At 36.9% G+C, this 17,526-nt stretch overlaps 1 protein-coding gene across 1 annotated transcript in view; it reads left to right on the top strand.

The window, feature by feature from the left end:
* Ttc6 (tetratricopeptide repeat domain 6) overlaps positions 1–17,526 on the top strand; it is a 192,788-nt gene that overhangs the window by 62,943 nt on the left and 112,319 nt on the right. Inside the window, exons 3-6 of the mRNA XM_074066970.1 lie at positions 1,220–1,330; positions 4,914–5,123; positions 11,214–11,344; positions 15,631–15,828. Coding sequence (XP_073923071.1) covers positions 1,220–1,330; positions 4,914–5,123; positions 11,214–11,344; positions 15,631–15,828 — 650 coding nt within the window. The remainder of the gene's footprint in view (positions 1–1,219; positions 1,331–4,913; positions 5,124–11,213; positions 11,345–15,630; positions 15,829–17,526) is intronic.

The following is a 17,526-nucleotide window of genomic DNA, read 5'->3' as shown; positions in this document are numbered from 1 at the left end:
ATGAATGCACTGTGGATTTATCATGTCTGGTGGGAAATTTAATGATTCCCAGCAGCATGTGAGCTTTGAGAATTGTGGCTTCTAGCTCCTTGGTAATTGTTTTCTTCCCTGGCAGTTTTTCTTTGTCTCCATTGCAGATTGCTATCCAGCTAAAGACTCAAGGATTCTGTACACGTTTCTGGAGCTCATTTTCAATACAGTGCCCTCAACTCCATACTGTGCCTGACAAGTTTTGCATCTTTGCCTTCACATCTGGTTTCTCTCTCTTCAACTTAGGGAGGTGTCTAGGCTCTGTTTGGTTTCTCTCTCCTTGTGTCATGGTCTGGAATTGTGCTAGGCAAAAATTCCTGGACAATTGTAGCTCTTACCTTGTTTACTTCCTTTTTCTCAGTGTTTCACAATCCTAAATTGCCTGTTGTTCATTTCCAAAAGAATTATTCTTATAGTTTGTCCAATTTTGAAGTTGTTTATAACAATAGGAGAGAAGTAGAAGCCAACGGGCAATGGGTTGGATCCTTTCGATGGAACAAAGAAAAAGTAGGAAAACAAGGATTTTAAATCACAATGAGTGTTCACATTTTGCAACTGACATAACTAAAAGCTAAAAGAGGAAGAGGGGCCTTAAAGTCATAGCTGAATGCCCATTTTAAGGAGATAAAACTGAGAAGAAGAGAAGCAAAAAAACTTGCCTGTTGATACCCAATGTGGAGATTTGTAGCCCCCTTTTTCCACCCCCTTTTTTGTGGTACTGTGGATTGAACTCAGGGCCTCATGTTTGCTAGGCAAGCACTCTACCACTTGAGCCACTCCCTTCTGCTTTTTTTTCCAGATAGAGTCTCATGCTTTTGCCCAGGTGGCCTTGGACCACAATCCTCTTATCTCTGCCTCTGGAGTAGCTGGGCTGTAGGCATGTGCTACCATGCCCAGCCTATGTCAGTTTTATAGTACATGATGTAATTACTTAATTGTCATATTACATCTAATAATATATTTATAGAGATCAATAAAATCAAAGGCTCTGAAGCAGAAAGAACAGACAAAAATATTATTAATGTGTCCTTTTCCCATATTTCTTACTTACTGTATGTTGAGCAGTTCATATTTCTCTTAGGTATTTCTCAGTAAAGGGATTAATTGGCTAACATTTTTGTTATATTGAATAATGTACCTCGGTGATTTTAAAAATTGGAATCACTTTGTTTATTTTTTGCCCTTCAAGGATATTTCTTTAATGGGAGAAATGTACCTCAAAACACCTCAGGAGCAAGCAGAAACACCTGAGAAAGAAGCAGAGCAAGGGTTACAGAAAACTGTTGAGGAACCTCAAACGGTAAAGTCTTTAATAAAAATCCTCCCTGCCTATATTAAAGTAATAGTCTGTCTCCTGTTGCTTGAATGTTTATCAATAGTTATAATTTCTTCTAATTTATATTGGAAGCTTATTTAAACATAAGCACATCTAATCCAATGCTGCAAGGAGAGTCCTGGCTATCGCTGGCTCACTCTGCTGACTCTCAGAGACTTTCTGAGTAAGGCTGAAAACTCCTTTCAGAAGGCAAAGTTTTTAACAGCATTTCTGGTTTAGAGGCATTCAACTCTACAAGGTAACTGGAGAATTAATGAAAAGCAGTTAGTTTGTAAGAAAGCATCATTCTAGTCTATATTTAGCTAGAAGGATTGTAGAAAGCATTGACAAGGGGAACATTTTGTTGAGAAATACAGACAGTGGGTGACACAAGTTTTTTCAGAAGTAAAACTTCCTTTTTGTCTATCGTCGACAAAATAATTGTGGGTTCAGAGCAACCCGGGATATACTCTGTGAATTGGAAGTGTCTCCTCATGTATAGAAATCTATGTTTATATTTTTTAAAATGACACAATGAGCAGTTGCTTTATAGGATTGAGAAAATGATATCATTAAGTAGCAAGTTCCTTTAGTTTTTGAAAATATGACCCCATATGCATATAAACTGAGAACACACTTTCTTTATAGGATAACATATATTCATAAAGTGTATGGAATATTTTCTTTTCACAAAGTCATGGACCCTATAATGTTAGAGTTGCCACAAATGGCAGAACTACTGGAGTTTGAGATGCTTCTGGCCAACTGTATCTTTTTTCCCCTTTGGTTCTCATCACCTGTCTCAGGACCTAGTATTTGGTAGCACTGTTATCCAGTTGGCAATGGCACATGGATAAGTTAGTTGGGAAGCCTTCCACACATGCTGTGGGCTTAAGAGCTACATGTAGGGTAGCTGCCTCAAAGTGACACCATTTACAGGCACATAGAAGAGTGCCTGGCCATTAATCCCTTAGTAGGTAAACTGAAAATATAAGACCAACTAGGCACAGTAAAATAGAAATCATTAAAAGAATAAAATTGGCTTAATACTATCAAAGGAAAGACATTTTGAAGTAAATGATGAAAAAGGCCAACTACCAAGTGCCTAGTTTAGATACCATCTTAACAATTTCAGATAAAATTTAAATAAAAATATCAATTTCCTTGTAATTTTGTGGGAAACATTCCCTTAATTTTGACACTTATTAGCTATCACTGGACCTCTTCTGGTCACAGGTTTTTATGAGGAAGCTAACTCCTTCATGGTATCTTTCATTTGAGACTCTTTTTTTTTTTGGTGCCTATTCTGTGCCCAACAGAACTCACTATCTATCCTGCCTGTCCTTTTGATTGAACTAGAAGCTTCCCCTGGTAGTTCTTGGATGGAGATTTGTGTGAGCAGCCCTGGTCAGCATGGTCCATCCCAGGAGGACCCTGTCTTCCTAGTGGCACCTAGTCCTTGCCCTTAGAACATGGTGGCCTCGGTTGTGAGCATCTCAGTGGCTCAAGACAGAGCCATTTTAGTTCTTTGATGCAAGTTGTTTCTTTTTAAAAAGGACCATTCTTAATGGAATACTTTTTGATTTTTTAGTACTCAATATTTTGAGTATAACAGTTTTGAACAGTCATGGTAAGTGATTTCTTCCAGTACTCTCACACAAAAAATGGAATTGATTCATTCATTCCTTTTTCTGTTATGTGTCCAGTCCAGCATTGTTTTAGACATGTTGATACAAGATGACACAAGAATAGTTCTTTCCCTGGAAGTACTCATTCAGGAACTAGGCCAATATATAAAGAGACAAAGTAAGTACGCTATTATTCGATGAATATTCTAGTAGAGACTAATTACACAGGAGAGAAAAATACTGAAATACTTTCCTTTTATTTATCTATTCAATCACTTATTCACAAATAATTGTAGGATATCTACAATATGCTAAGTACTTGAGATATAAAAGATGAAAGAGACCTAATGCCTTTTCAAAGGTGTTCTCAAACTAAAGTTTTGAAGAACTCAAAACATTTTAGTCCCAGAATGCCTGTGCACATTTGAAATTATTTTAGTATCCCAAAGAATTTTTCTTGATGTGAATTATACTTATTAGACATGAGAACTGAGAAAAATTTAAAGTGTATATTCATTGCGTAAAAGGAACAAAATTAATCCAATTACTTATTAATATAAAATTAGGAAAAGATATGCAAAAATTTGAGTGACAAGAGTAGGATGGTCTTATATTTTCTTCAAATTTAACATCTGGCTAAATGGAGAACTAGATTTTCATGTCTGCTTTTGCACTGAATCTGTTGTAATTTTTTTTTGGTAGAGTATATTAAATCAATTTAGTCTCAAACAGATTGGAAAGGGATTCATATTTTCATAGCTTTTAAACAAAATTATGGGAACCAAAAGTCCACTAGTAGAGTTTCAAATCTTAATATTTCTGTAATACCAGCTCATAACTTTATAAAAACATAAGCTCAAGATGAATGCTTCATTTGATAAACTTGAAGTTCTTGGTCCAGCTGTCCTTTCTTGTGTAATATAATTTTAAACACTGTATAGTCTGTAAACACTGTATAGTGTTTGGCCATCTTTTACGCTTTATTTCACTTAGTAGCCGATGAGTGTATCAAAGAACAAAATGACATAATTATATCTTTTTTTTTGAAGGATTATGATGCACTGTTTATTATCTAAGTACTTTATACCCAAATGTTTTTTCTTTTATTTTATTGTTTTTACATGTACTTACACATAATTACATCTTAAAGTCATTTTATGCCAACCAGACAATGAAATTTTAACTGCCAGTGCTCTCTAATCCCAAATAATCATGGTTTAAATTTCTTAATACCCAAATATGGCCATAAAGATATTTTCCTTAGGATTTGGAGAGATACAAATATAAGTTAGTAAGATAAGGATTTGGAGAGATACAAATATAAGTTAATAAGATAACTTTTGAAGAGTACAAAATAGGCATAGACATTTCATGAGGATTTCTCACTTGGGCTTAGGATGGAGCTGTGGTGTCCAGTGGCCTTCCTGAGGCCTGGCTCAGCTTTTCCCAAGGAACAGAAGTTGGGCTTCTGGAAAAGTAGATGCCAGGCAGGAATCCTGTTTCTCCAGCCCGGAGAACCTTGGGCAGGGATCCAGTGTTTCAGTGGACCCCAGGCTGACCTTCCAGCCACCTGGGAGAATGAAAGTGAGAACTGTTCAGCAGCGCTTTCTATGGAATGTACACTAGCTTGCCTCTGTGAGTGCTGGGTGGTGTCAGGGTTTGACCTGAGCCTCCCTACTTCCTTACAGTCCATGCATACCAACTGTGGAGTAGGTACATTTTCTGAAGCAAAGAACAGGGAAAATAATTTTCCAGCCTTCACTTTCTTAAGTCAATTCAAGTTTTTCTTTTTAAATCTGCAAAGGAAACTTACTACCTCTGCTTGATTTTAAATAAGCATTTTCATATTCATTTTGTTGTCAGATAGAAAAGGTTGCATAACTGAAGGCTTTGGAAAGACAGATAAAAAGAGCACTCTGTGTGTTTACTTTTTCTAACAGAGTATGGCTGAGTTGCTTCCAGAAGAGACGTCAAGTGTTTTCCAGATTGTACAGGAGGATGTGTTAGAGTGGGAGGCTGTGGAAGGAGAAAGCACAGTATTTAAACCTCAGGAAACTGAAGAAATTCAGCCAGCAGAGGAGTCAAGTAAGCCTTCGGAAGATGGGCATCCCGAAAGCGACTTAAAAGCACCTAAGAGGGTATCGTTAAAGGTAAAAACAAAACAAAACAAAACATTTATGTTGGAAATAGTGATCCCGGCAAAGACCAAGGCATGTGGTGGAAGAGGTTTCACCCTCAAAAGCAGCCTCAGAAGTTAAAATTGTCCATTTAGAGAAAGATAATTTTTTTTTTGAGAGCTTTTAGTATCAACCCTAATTGCAATTCTGGAGGGAAAGACAGATTTTCAAATAAAGAAGGAATCTCAGATCTTTCCGAAATTGACCAAGAGTCTTGTATGTACTATCTCCAGGGAGTCAGGAACTGCCTGCAGTCCAGGGGTCAGGAAGGGTGAACATTGCAGCCTTGATAACTTTGCCCCATTTTGGTTTATCCTAACTCCTAAGTCTTTTCCTATTGTGAAAATGTTTCCCAGATTTATTTTCTTTATGTATCATTTTCATAATTCTTGCCATATATGCATATCACCCTACTCAACTTTCAGCTGAGTCAGTCACTTTTTGACTTAAATAAATAAATTTATTTGAAAATACAAATTTATAATTAGGATTTCAAAAAACCCCTTTCCCTGAAGCCCAGCATGTCATCTTGATTATCACCAGAGATAATCCTCTACCTGATTGATTCAGAAGGGAGCCCTTCTTGAGTAAACAGCCTTCCTGGTCACCCCTCTTTCTCTCTTTCCTTGGCTCCCCATGATTACATTCCTCCTGTGCTTTACCCAAGTCAATTGATCATTACTAGCTCTACAGCATTTGCCCGTGACTCTCAATTCAAAAACCATCCCTCCCTTTGCCTTTCACATATAATCAGTCTCCAATATTTATTGCTAATATATTTTTTTCCAGTTGTCCCCATCTTAGTCTGGGTCCTGGTAACCTTATGTCTGGATTAGTGCACTTGTTCCCTGGTTTTCCAAGCCCTACTTTCTCAAGCCCTGCTTTCTTAGGTTCATCCTGTTTGACACTAGCTTGTTGACCTTCTGGGAGTAATAGTTAATACGAGAGACTCACAAGTGATCGTTTACCAGAGAAAATCCAGCACTGCTTCCAATGAGAAAGGATTTATCTTGTGGTTGTGATTTATTCACCAGCAGCCCTGCCACCTTTCAGAAACAGGGACTGAGATATGAAGTCTGCCAAGGCTAAGTGAATCCATTCATTGTTCATATCCAGGTGAATCATGTGTTTAGACTGACACTTTCTAGGCATCTAGAATCTATGGCATCTTGATGAAAAAATGTTAGTCTGGGGACACAGAGATAGTATTTTCATCTATTCTGCTGCCTGAATATTAGGATTTTGGAAATAAACGTGGGCATAAGATACAAATGGTTAGGTATTCAGTGTGTCAAAGAATGAAATGGATTTTGTGGACAGTGGCTTACATGTCATGTCCTGTTGGAAAATTAAACCCGTCCTTAGAAAAGTCCTGTATTGTTAACTCTTTTGGTTCATTATGGCTGCTATTAAATATTATTAATAAATTATGCAGAAATTATTTGCTTTTAGTTAAAAGAGACAGCTCCTTCCCAAGGTAACTAGAATTGAGTGTTTATCATGAACCAATCACTGTACTAAATGTTTTACATATTTTATCTTGTTTAACCCAATAGCATCCCTACTATTACTCTCATTTTATCGATGAAAAACTGCATCATAAGAAGATGTGCAACTTGCCCCAGTGCAATTGTGTATTTAAGTTGTCGAGGCAGGACTTGAACTGCAGTTGTCTAATTCTGGATCTTCATTCTTTGCTGCTTTGACACACTGCCCTTTCATAACAAAAAATAACAGATGTCTGGTTAAGTACGAAAGCACAGATGCCTGCAGTTCCAGCACTCCTGAGACTGAGGCAGGAGGGTTGCAAGTTTAGGGCCAACTGGGGTTATACACTGAGACCCTGTCTCAAAAGAATAGACTCTCTGCTGCAAAAATGATTAGGAGTAGAGTGTCCATTGCAAAATTAAGAAGAATGGTTTGGCTAGAGAGACTTGGAGGATATACAAAGAGGACACTTAAGCTGAAACCAGAATTTTTTTTAATTGATGGCACTGGGGCTTAAACTCCAGGGCCTCACACTTGCTAAGCAGGCGTTCTGCCGCTTGAGTCACTCCACCAGTCCCCAGAAATGTTTTGAGGAGAGAATGTCTGAAAATTTCATGCTTCGTTGTTGTGGGATATTGTGGTGCACATTAGAAATGCCATAAAAACTAGCACAGTAAGTATTTCCGTGATTCACTCAACACATTGTCACCAAGAATCCTGTATTTGTTTATTTGTGTTACCATTTCATGATAAACCATTACCCATGAAGTTTAACCCTCTGTGTAGTCCATAAGGTTAGTGTCTAGTGTCTCTGGCACAGGAATGAGGAGCAGTGTACCCCAGCAAATCAGGACAGATCCAAGGGACAAGACTTTCTGACATAACCAACCATTAGATCTAGCAGTGACACACAGTAAAGGAGCAATGGAGGATTTTAACTGCTCAGGTGCTGGAAGATCTCTTTCAGCAAACCAGTAGAGAATTTGGACAATTCCTGTCCTACTGGCCATTTCTACTCTTAAAAGCTCACAGTTATGATGAGGGTTATTGATATGCTGGACTACATCATTACCAACAACAGAAAAGAGATTAGATAGAAATAAAAGCAACTTTGTGAAGAAGTGGCTGGCCCAATAGCCAGTGACAGGATTGAAGATATTTTAGAAGAGAAATTGTCAGTCTGTAAGAAATTTAGGTTTGATCATATGACTAAGATTCTAAATGGAAGGAAGTTTAAGAGGTGTGGGATGCTCTAAATCCCACCTGCTTTCTCACAAAACAATTATAAATGATCTACTGTATTCAGAGTTTTAAAAATATTCAAGATGAAAGAAAAGTACATATCCAAAAATAAGAATAAAGGTGTCATGTGGCTATAAAAATTATACTAAGAAGGCTGAGATCCAGAATGAGTTGAGGCTTGTGAATAATGCAAAGAACAAAAAAGGAAATTCTCATGTTTGTTTTGGAGCAAAGGACGGTGGGTGGGGGGAAGACAACTCTGTCATTATGGATGAATGGTGGTGTAATGACAACAGATGACAGAGCAGCTTTAATTTATTTTTGGAAAAAGGTTGAGATTTTAAATAGAAGTATGACAGAGTCAAAAGGAAGCTGATACACTCATATTTTGCTTCTTAAATCTGATGTGGAAAGTGTTCTTTAGAAAGAAAAGAAGAATTGAATTTAAAAAATCCCTTGAATCCCAAGATTTGTAAAAGGTTTTAAGAGTTAACTTAAGCCAGGTGCTGGTGGCTCATGCCTGTAATCCTAGCTACTTGGGAGGTGAGATCCTTGGCATTCTGGTTTGAGGCTAATCCAGGCAAATAGTTCATAAGACTCCGTTTCAACCAATAGCTGGAGTGGTAGAGCACACCTGTCATCTCAGTGATGACAAGAAGTGTAAAATGGGAAGACAGTGGTCCAGGCTGGCCTGGGCAAAAAGCAAAACCTATCTTCAAACTAACCAAGAGCAAAAAGGATCAGAGGTGTGGCTCAAGCAGAAATGCTTTCCAAACAAGCATGAAGTCCTGTGTTCAAACCCCACTTCCACCAAAGAATTAATTTAGATATTTGAGTCTGTTGACTCAGATCGATGACACTTCACCTGTTGAGCAGCAACTTTGAAGAGCAGTTGCAGTGGGGGAGGAGCTAGAAGCCTGGAGACTGGCAACTTCAAATCTTTCACTTTTTAAGGGTAAAGGTTTTTATTTCTGCAATCTATGCACTGGTTTTGAGAAAAACTTTAGAATGATTAATAACTTATTAAAAGAATTGTGTTTTGACCCTTATAAAAAGAAGAGGTAACCACTTGAAGCATGGATTTCTTAAGAACAAGCCATGAAAGACCAGCCTCATTTCTTCTACAATTTCTAGACGAAATATCAGAAATAAGTGTTAGATGTGCTGTTCAACATAAGAGTATCAGGGGAAGATCACAGGCTCTGGTGCCAGATTTGCAGGGATGGAATTCTTTCTCTCTCCTTTATTGGTGGCGTGACCTTGGGCAAACTACCAAGCTGCTTGTCCATCTATTAGGTGAGGATAATGACAGTGGCTATCACGTGATGTTGTTGTGAGGATTGTATTTAGATTCTGCAATAGTGTGCATTAGAATGATATCTGGCACACAGAAAACTCAATAAATATCAGGGATTGCTGTTACCCTCTGAACTTCCACAGACCATTTATAAAAGCCTCCTGACAGTTCTTCAGATGAGACTGCAGTTAGGTGAACTGCTGGATGCATTTGTAATCAGTTATACAAAGAATGCTCGATTACTGCATGGACATCCCTTAGTGGAGTGCTACAGGGCTATGTCCACTTCAACATATGTGAGAATATGGACAATTTATTGATTGGATTTGCAGGTAATATCCAAACTGTGACTGGTAAAATTTGGTTGGTCAGCTCTCAAATGAAACTTCATTGGATTAAGTGTATGTAAGTTTCTTCTGCCTTTGGGCCCACAAACTATAGTTATGGGATGACAAGACTTAACAGTAACAAATGTGGAAGAATTCAGGGTTTTAAGCAATGATGTTGTTTTGTGATAGGAAGACAAATGCAATTGTAGTCTGTATTGGTGACACGTGTCCTAAGAGAGGACCATCTTTTTTTCTGGATGATCTGATAATATTACACCTCAAATACTGGGTCAGAGCTGAGTGTTCAACTCCGGAGAAAGTCTGACAAATTAGAGTGTTTGGAAGAGAAAATTCAAGATGACACAGTACAGTATTTCAGAAACAATGTCATGTCAGGTACAGTTGAAAGGATGGCGATATTTATCTGGGGGGAAAAGCAGGCCCAGGGGAGTCAGTTTTCTTCAAGTATTTTCACCATCTGTGGACTAGAAGAGCGCTAGGTTGGGCCTATATGGTTCCTGAGGTCTGAATTGGGACTGGTAGATGAAAGTTGTTAGGCTTAGTAGTAAAGAAACAAACAACAATTGTAACTCCTGAAAGAGTTTCAAAGAGAAAGTGGCTGACTTCATATGTATCCACAGTCTCTGTTCCTGTGTGTTTGAGCCAGCTGATAGCCATGTGGTGGAGATACTGCAGAGGAAATTCAGACATGAACTGAGTCACCTGAGGTGGAATGCTCTGTAATCCTTGAACTTTCACCATTCTCTGTCACTTCCTTACCCGAGAGGTTGCAATAGCTCACTCCTTTTTACTGAATCAAGCCCAAATCCCGCACTTAATTTATGAAATCTTTCCTTTATCTAGCCCCCTCCTACTTATTCAGACATATCCCTCTGCCTTTTCCAGGGAAGCCTCCCTGCTTTCTTCCTTAAAGCTAAAACTACAGAGCAACCTAAGAAAAAAAATTTTTAGAGGAACAATTATAAATTCTGTGAAATTTCTAGGAAATCTTGGAAAACAACATTCCCAATACTTATAGTTACTAAAAGGCCATTATTTATGGGACAGAATGTATGTGGTTTTTACCAAGCAATAGAAGTAGAAAGCAGTAGAATTATAAGAAATACAAATTGCTCAGAATAATAATACAAAGCATTAAAGTTCCTTTTAGTTTTTCCTTGTAACCAAAAGTTATGTCAAACTGTAAGAAACTAAGGATAATAAAAGTAAGTTCTATTAAAAATGTCAATCAAGGTGGGGCATGGGCAAAAAAAAAAGAAAAAGAAACAGTCGAGAAGAATAGATTGGGATGGGATGTAGCTCAATGGAAGAGTGTTTGCTTAGTATGTGTGAAACCCTGGGTTCTACTCCAAGCACTGAAATTGAAAAAAAGAGAAGAGAAAGAAAGAAAAGAAGAGTAGCTTTATGGAGGGAAAAAAAATCTTCTATTTGTTAGTACTTCTAAGATAATAAATGAAAAATACTATAAGTAAATATGACAATAATATTTTTATTGTCATGAAGGTGTGCATGTAAAATTTAGGAATGGGCTGGGAGGGACATAGCTCACTGTTAGGAATTATATTCCATTATTAAACATACATAAAAACCAGGAGTTTAAATATGAGATGGATCATTAAATATGAGAGAAAGATCTAATTTTCACCATTACAACTTTCCTTAACAGCATGCTTTATATTTTTAAAGGTGATCTCATCGGAATTCTTGCAAATCCAAGGAAAAGAATTTAAGCGACGACAAAAAAGTAAACCAGTAGTTTTTCCATTGAGACGGAGAAAGTCTTTAAAACCTCGCTGTGATCAAAAACCAACTGAAAAGTAACTTCCTTAAATTTACAAATTTTACTGTTTGAAGAGCAGTCATTTAATAGTTTGGTAATGAAAATGCATTTTTTGAAAGGAAAACTGAATGCTTCAGAAATTCATATATGAGATCTGAGTTAGCCCTTCTCAGAGGGAGGTTTTTACAGTTAGGATGTGTTATTCAATGCTTCCTCTAGTCATGCTTTTGACCAATGTACTTTGTAAAATGTAATAATAACTGTAATAAAAAATAGCTCTTTATGAGACTAAAGAAAATTAAGTTAGTATGCTAGATTTGACATTCTTGCTCACTGTAATGCCTGATTTGTAATGCCTGCTTATTATATTGGTTAATTTTGCTATAATAAAATACAAGATAATCCAATACAAAATGTCTATAGGCTAATCAACATGGTAATCCATTTCTCTCTACTCTTGCTTTATGTATAATCCCTTCCACCCATGTTTTTAATGGGAGTTTTTTATTACACATTACATTTTGAACAATAGTGTGCAATTTAGATGATGGTTTGCCTTTTGCCATTCACCTTGTTGAAACTCTGGTTTTCTCCTAATTTTGTTAGCAGGTTTTTATGGGTTGGTTTATTCTAGATTATCCTTCATTTAATTCTTTATGGGGGTTTAGAGAAGCTTTAATCATTAGCTTTTGTTGTTGCTTAGGGCACTGAAAAGTGCGCTGGATATGGAAGACAACCTCTTTTATGGCCGGCCTAAACTTTGTAAATGGATATTACTCACAACTTAGTAGCTGAGAATAGACTCATGGGAAAAGAATTCCAGAGTTGATGAAACAGTCAAATTGGCATTTAAGTGACCCTGTGACATGCCATTGCTTATCTGCATTGCTTTAAGCTCATTTAGTTAGCAAGATTATGTATTAAAACAAATAGTGACAGCAGACAACAAGTATTTTACTTTCAATAAATAGTTACTGTCAGATTATCAATGAAGCAGAAACTTCTTCATTTTTTTCCCCTAAAAAACCCTTGTATTTAGTGCATTAAGCAAAGTAGTGTGGCCACACACAGAGAGAGGGTCTTTTCTTTTTTACGTCTTAGTGTTTCAAAGAATGACAAATAGTCCTGCTTAAGGAGAGCGTGCTATAAAAACACATAGCCTTTCTTGAGCATACCAAAAATATTTGTAGATCTTATTGATATATTTAGTGCTGTTTTAATTTGTTAAAAACGTAAATTAGAAATTTCCATTAGAGAAAAGGAAGAATGAAATTCAAGGGAAGAAAAACATATTTATAACATTTATATTATAATAGAGAATCTTGGAAAAATGTCTCCAAGAGAATTTAATCCTCTGCTCCTTTTTCTTTAATCAATTTTTAAACTAACTTTTCTCACTGTGATTAGCCAGCCCTTAAATTCAATTGTTTTCTTGGGAATTCAGTCCTCTGTTGTGGGATATTGTTATTTAGCTCAATAACCAAGGGAGGTTCACTGGCTAATCTATGTTGTTAGAGCATTAGGATTCAGATTGGTTGCAGTGCTTTTTAAAGAAAATAAAATCAGTAATGTAATCTCAAGCACATTCCACTAGCCAGGACCTGTCCAAGGCAAAACAGAATGACAGTGCAAGTAGCTTGATATGGGAGCTCACCCTTTGTCCCTCTCCTTCACTCTCTCTCTCTTTTTCCCTGTCTTCTTTCTTAAAGCCCTCCCCCTCCTTTTGATAGGAACCCAGATCTCCCAGAGCCCTGTTTTCCTAGGCACTCCTCTTCACTTCCCCAGTTAGGTCTCTCTGTCTCACGCATTTCTAAATGCTTTAGATTTACCTCTCTTTTCCTCTTTACAAGAGTGTTTACAAATTTCATGTCCTGTTTTTGTTGGGCTCTATGCTGTTTTGGAAAGGCCATAAACCTCTCTATAAGTGATGGAAAAATGTGCATGGTGTGACTAGCAATAGGTTAGGTGCTGTGCAGTGTAAATTAGTAGCAACAATGAAAGTAAAGCAAGCATTACTTGAGAAACTTCCACAGTCTGGGAATGATATGTATTATTTTTATCGGTTCTTACCTAGGGAAGAGCTAGGAATTTTTATTCTAATTTTTCTAAAGACTTTCAAAGAAATGAGTGTTAGAGAACCAAGATTCCGATCCAGGCACAGCCAACTCCCCAACTACATTCTTCATACTCTGCTGCTGTCTGAGGTATTCCAGACATATTGGAGCAGTCAGTAGACAGACTACTGACCCACTAGATAAAGGGTCAAAATGAGCAACACAAGCCTAGGGCAATGCATGAAAAGAAACATTTGTAAAAAAATAAGGAGAGGGGGAAGTAAAACAAGTAAAAAAATGAAGTAGAAAAAGAAAAAATGCAAACTTTGCTGAAAAGTCTGTGCTCAAGGTATTGTTTGAATAATGTCTAGTCCTGTGACTTGTCTTCAAATTGAGAGACACTGTTAAAATGCATGCACTCTTTTTTCTTAAAGCCAGACTTGCTTATGACCCATTGAGAGTTTTAAATAGGATTTGAATTCAGGCAGTCTGACTCTGACTCTAGAACTATACTATAATTTTTTTTATCAAGTGCTGATGATTGAACCCAGGGCCTCATGCATAATAGTCAAGAGCTCTACCACTTGAGCCTTGTCCCTAGCCATTTTGATTTTTTGGAATAGGGTCTCACTAGCTTTGCCCAGACTGGTCTCAAACTCATGATCCTCCTGCTTCAGCCTCCAGAGTAGCTGGGATTAAAGCATATGCTGTCATTCATGGATTAGAACTATACTCTTAATCTCTATGCTAAAGTCCAACCAATGCCTTGAAATTTAAGAGAAAAGTTAGACAGAGTCCTTAAGCAGCAAAGAACCAGTGTCCTGAGTAAAGGAGTAATTAAAGAAGATGGATCTGGTAGGATTTTGCAGAGGAGAAAAGAAATAGGGTTTAGTGTTCAACCCAGCTTGCAAAACCTTGCCTGTGGAGGCTGAGGTGAAGAAGACCTTGACTGGGGTGTGCTGGCAGTAAGAGCAAAAAAGGAACACACCTGAGCAACCTTGTGCAGGGGAGAAACCTGCTTTGTATTGGATCTGCAGGTGGGAGTGAGGAATCAAAGATGTGTTTTGTATCTTGAAGGTAAGGAATCTAGGTAGATAATGATAACAGTTTAGATTTGGGAGCACTCAGTACAGAGGGAATAACTGAAGCTCTGAAGATGACTTTTCCAGTGTTGAAACAGAAGCCAAACCCAGTTTGGGACCTGGGGAAGGAAAAGCAATGACATGATAAATTTGAGAGAAAGATGGAAAGCTGGGAGACTTTCCATCATAAGGCAGACTTTAAAAAGCTCACAGTGGATGAACAATTTCAGGAAGGGTCATCAACACTCCAGCTGTGGTTTGGAGGTCTTCAGAGAGCATGAACCCCTAAGTTCATTTGGTGTGATTTGATGAAAAGAAGACTACTTGGCTAATGTAAGAGAATACCTTCAGTGAGATGGGGATGGAGTAATACTGGATAAAGGCCGCTTCCATTCAGAAGTCCTTGATAGGCATCAACAGGAAAGAAATTTGGCTTATAGACAGCAACATTGTGTTTGGATCCAGTAGCTGCTTTTAAATTTTGTGACCTATTCAAAATAAGCCATCTCCAAAGTCAGGGAAATAATATCTCAAATACAGTTTTGCTGTAAGAGTTAGAGAAAACGTGCCCAAAGCGCCTAGCATGTAGTGGATGTCCAATGAATATTTGTTGATTGGATGGCAGTGGCATTGACACCAGCAAAGCAGATCATCATACCATCTTTCTTACTTTGGAAAGACAGGAGAAGGCAAATTCCAGAGGAGAGTGCTGGGACAGGCTTCCCTTGGAAGAGACACTGTGCTCTCCCTTAGAGGGACAGTGTTCCATTGAGGACTTTCTGGATGATGTATTATATATATTGCTACACCTCTTCAGAGACATGAGCATTTGAACAGAGGAACACACAATGGCTGGATATGGTGCTCCTGGGTGGAGTTACAGAGTTCAGGAGAGAAGAGGCTAGCTGTAGGATGATAATGAGACCTACTGATTCTGAGATAGCTCTAAGACTTGTAGGTTGAGATAGTTAGAGGCAGTTGGATGTGACTTTGAAGCTCTGGGCAAAAGCCTGAAATTGTACTATTAAATCTATCATGAACTATTATTATAGATATTATTATATCATTATTATTATCTTCTACACTTAGGCGCCCTCTTAGAGTCTGAACTGAACTGTCAGTATAAATATGTTTCATGTCTTAGACCACATAATAATGAAAGAAGCTCACTGTTTCCTCTATTGCAGAATCCCACAGGTGTACCTGACCCCTAACATTCATGACCTGTGCACCACCATGCCAGCCCAGGAGCTGCCCCTTGACCTGTGCCTGGCTTCTCGTGTGTACCACACCCCTGACAAGAAAAGCCACAATAATCTGCTGGGAATATTCAGACAATCTTTATTCAGTGATCACTTTATAGATACAGAAGAGCAAAGAGCTAGGTAAGAGTTCTCTGGTAATTGTTTAAAATTGTCGAAGAAGTTCTGAGAGAGAGACAGAGAAAAGGAATCCTGAAAAAATATCTATTATATGTTTAAGAATATTAAAAATAGTAAGTTATATAGAACCTTTTTAATATTAAATTTTAACTATTCTAGACATATGAGAATAATATTTTTAAAATGACTTTTAATTACACTACAACAACATTGTTAGTGACTTACCTACTCTTTTCATGGTGTATTCTGAACACATTTTCTCAGACTGACTTTTAGTAAAAATTAGAGCACTCTACTGTGTTTTTTCATGGTTTAAAATTACCACATTTTCATGGTGTTCAGTAACCACAATTTCTATTTGAATCCTTAAAAGAAGGAATTCACGCTATTACCATATTTATTTCTTATTTCAGTCAAAATTTCTTTTAATAGAATTCTTTTGTCAGTCATTTTATGTATCTAAGACCTTTCAGTTTTGTTTGCTAACTTTTTGAAAAAATACATGTGAAGCATTTTAGAAATTTCAAAACTGCTTCAGTATCTCTGGTAGAAAGTAGCACTTTAGCATGACATTTTTTGGAATGTCCTGTAAAACTCTAAAGCTGGGAGTAGAAATTAATGGCCTAAGTGTCACCTAACAGTCACAAGACTCTACACTTTTGTGTGGTGATGAGATCTGAACCCAGGGCTTTGGACATTCTAGGCAAGCACTCTACCACTGAATAAATCCCCAGATTTGAAACTGTACTGTTCTGAATCACCTCCATTATCTGCAAGTCAAGCATCATTTTGGGGAATTTTAGTTCTATTATACATGCAAAATGTTAAAAAAAAATGCTGGTTTCTTATCAATTCCAAATTTTTCTTCACGTAGACCTCACTTTTTTTTCCCCAGTAAACACTCTATTTGACAATAACTTTGGCAATTTGTTCATAAATACCAAATAAGTTAATTTAAGTACTGAAAATTAATTCTCTAGCATCACTCTTTTGAGGATTAACTTGCTAAACACAGCTTAACTTTTTCAAAGTAAATCTGTCTGCTGAACCTACAAATTTGGGGGAATGTATAATTTTTCCTATGTTAATAAGGAGTTCTGAAGAAACATAAAACGAATAAACTTTTATTTGGTGGCTTTTACTTTTCCTGTGCAATGAATAGTTAATTCCAAATTATAATAACACTTGTGCCTAGATAGTTTTAGTGGTTTTCTAATTCTGCAAATTGTTATTTTTTGCAAATGCCAATGATATTTTAGTGGAATGGTAAGGTATGCTTAAATTTATTTGAAGTAGTAAAGTACGACTCAAACTTAAGTTTCTTGTGTTAAATAGCAATTTTAATGAGAACTATAAGATATTTCATGTTGGTATATTTTGCTTTAAATGATTTTTTTATTACATAGAGATGTTTTATAGACATTTATTTAGAATTCTTGATTTATTTATTTTTTTTTTTAGTGTTGGGGTTTGAACATAGGGTCCTGTGCATTCTGGACAAATGCTTGTCAAATATGGAATTTCGGATGTGAGGTTTCAAAGCAGGGGAAATCATTAAAAGGGTTTAAGTAGAAATAAGTTAATGTTAACAGTTTGGTGAGCAGCCTTCCAGGCATCTTTTGTAAATGTATGTGCTAAAACCATACTTGGATTCTAATGTTTAGTTTTTTTTTTTTAACTTAAGGTGATGTGTAAACATTT

The sequence above is a fragment of the Castor canadensis genome, chromosome 3 (assembly GCF_047511655.1).
Source record: "Castor canadensis chromosome 3, mCasCan1.hap1v2, whole genome shotgun sequence".
NCBI classification, from domain to species: domain Eukaryota; kingdom Metazoa; phylum Chordata; class Mammalia; order Rodentia; family Castoridae; genus Castor; species Castor canadensis.
Note: the sequence above shows the minus strand (reverse complement) of the source record. Positions and strands in the feature narration are given on the sequence as shown.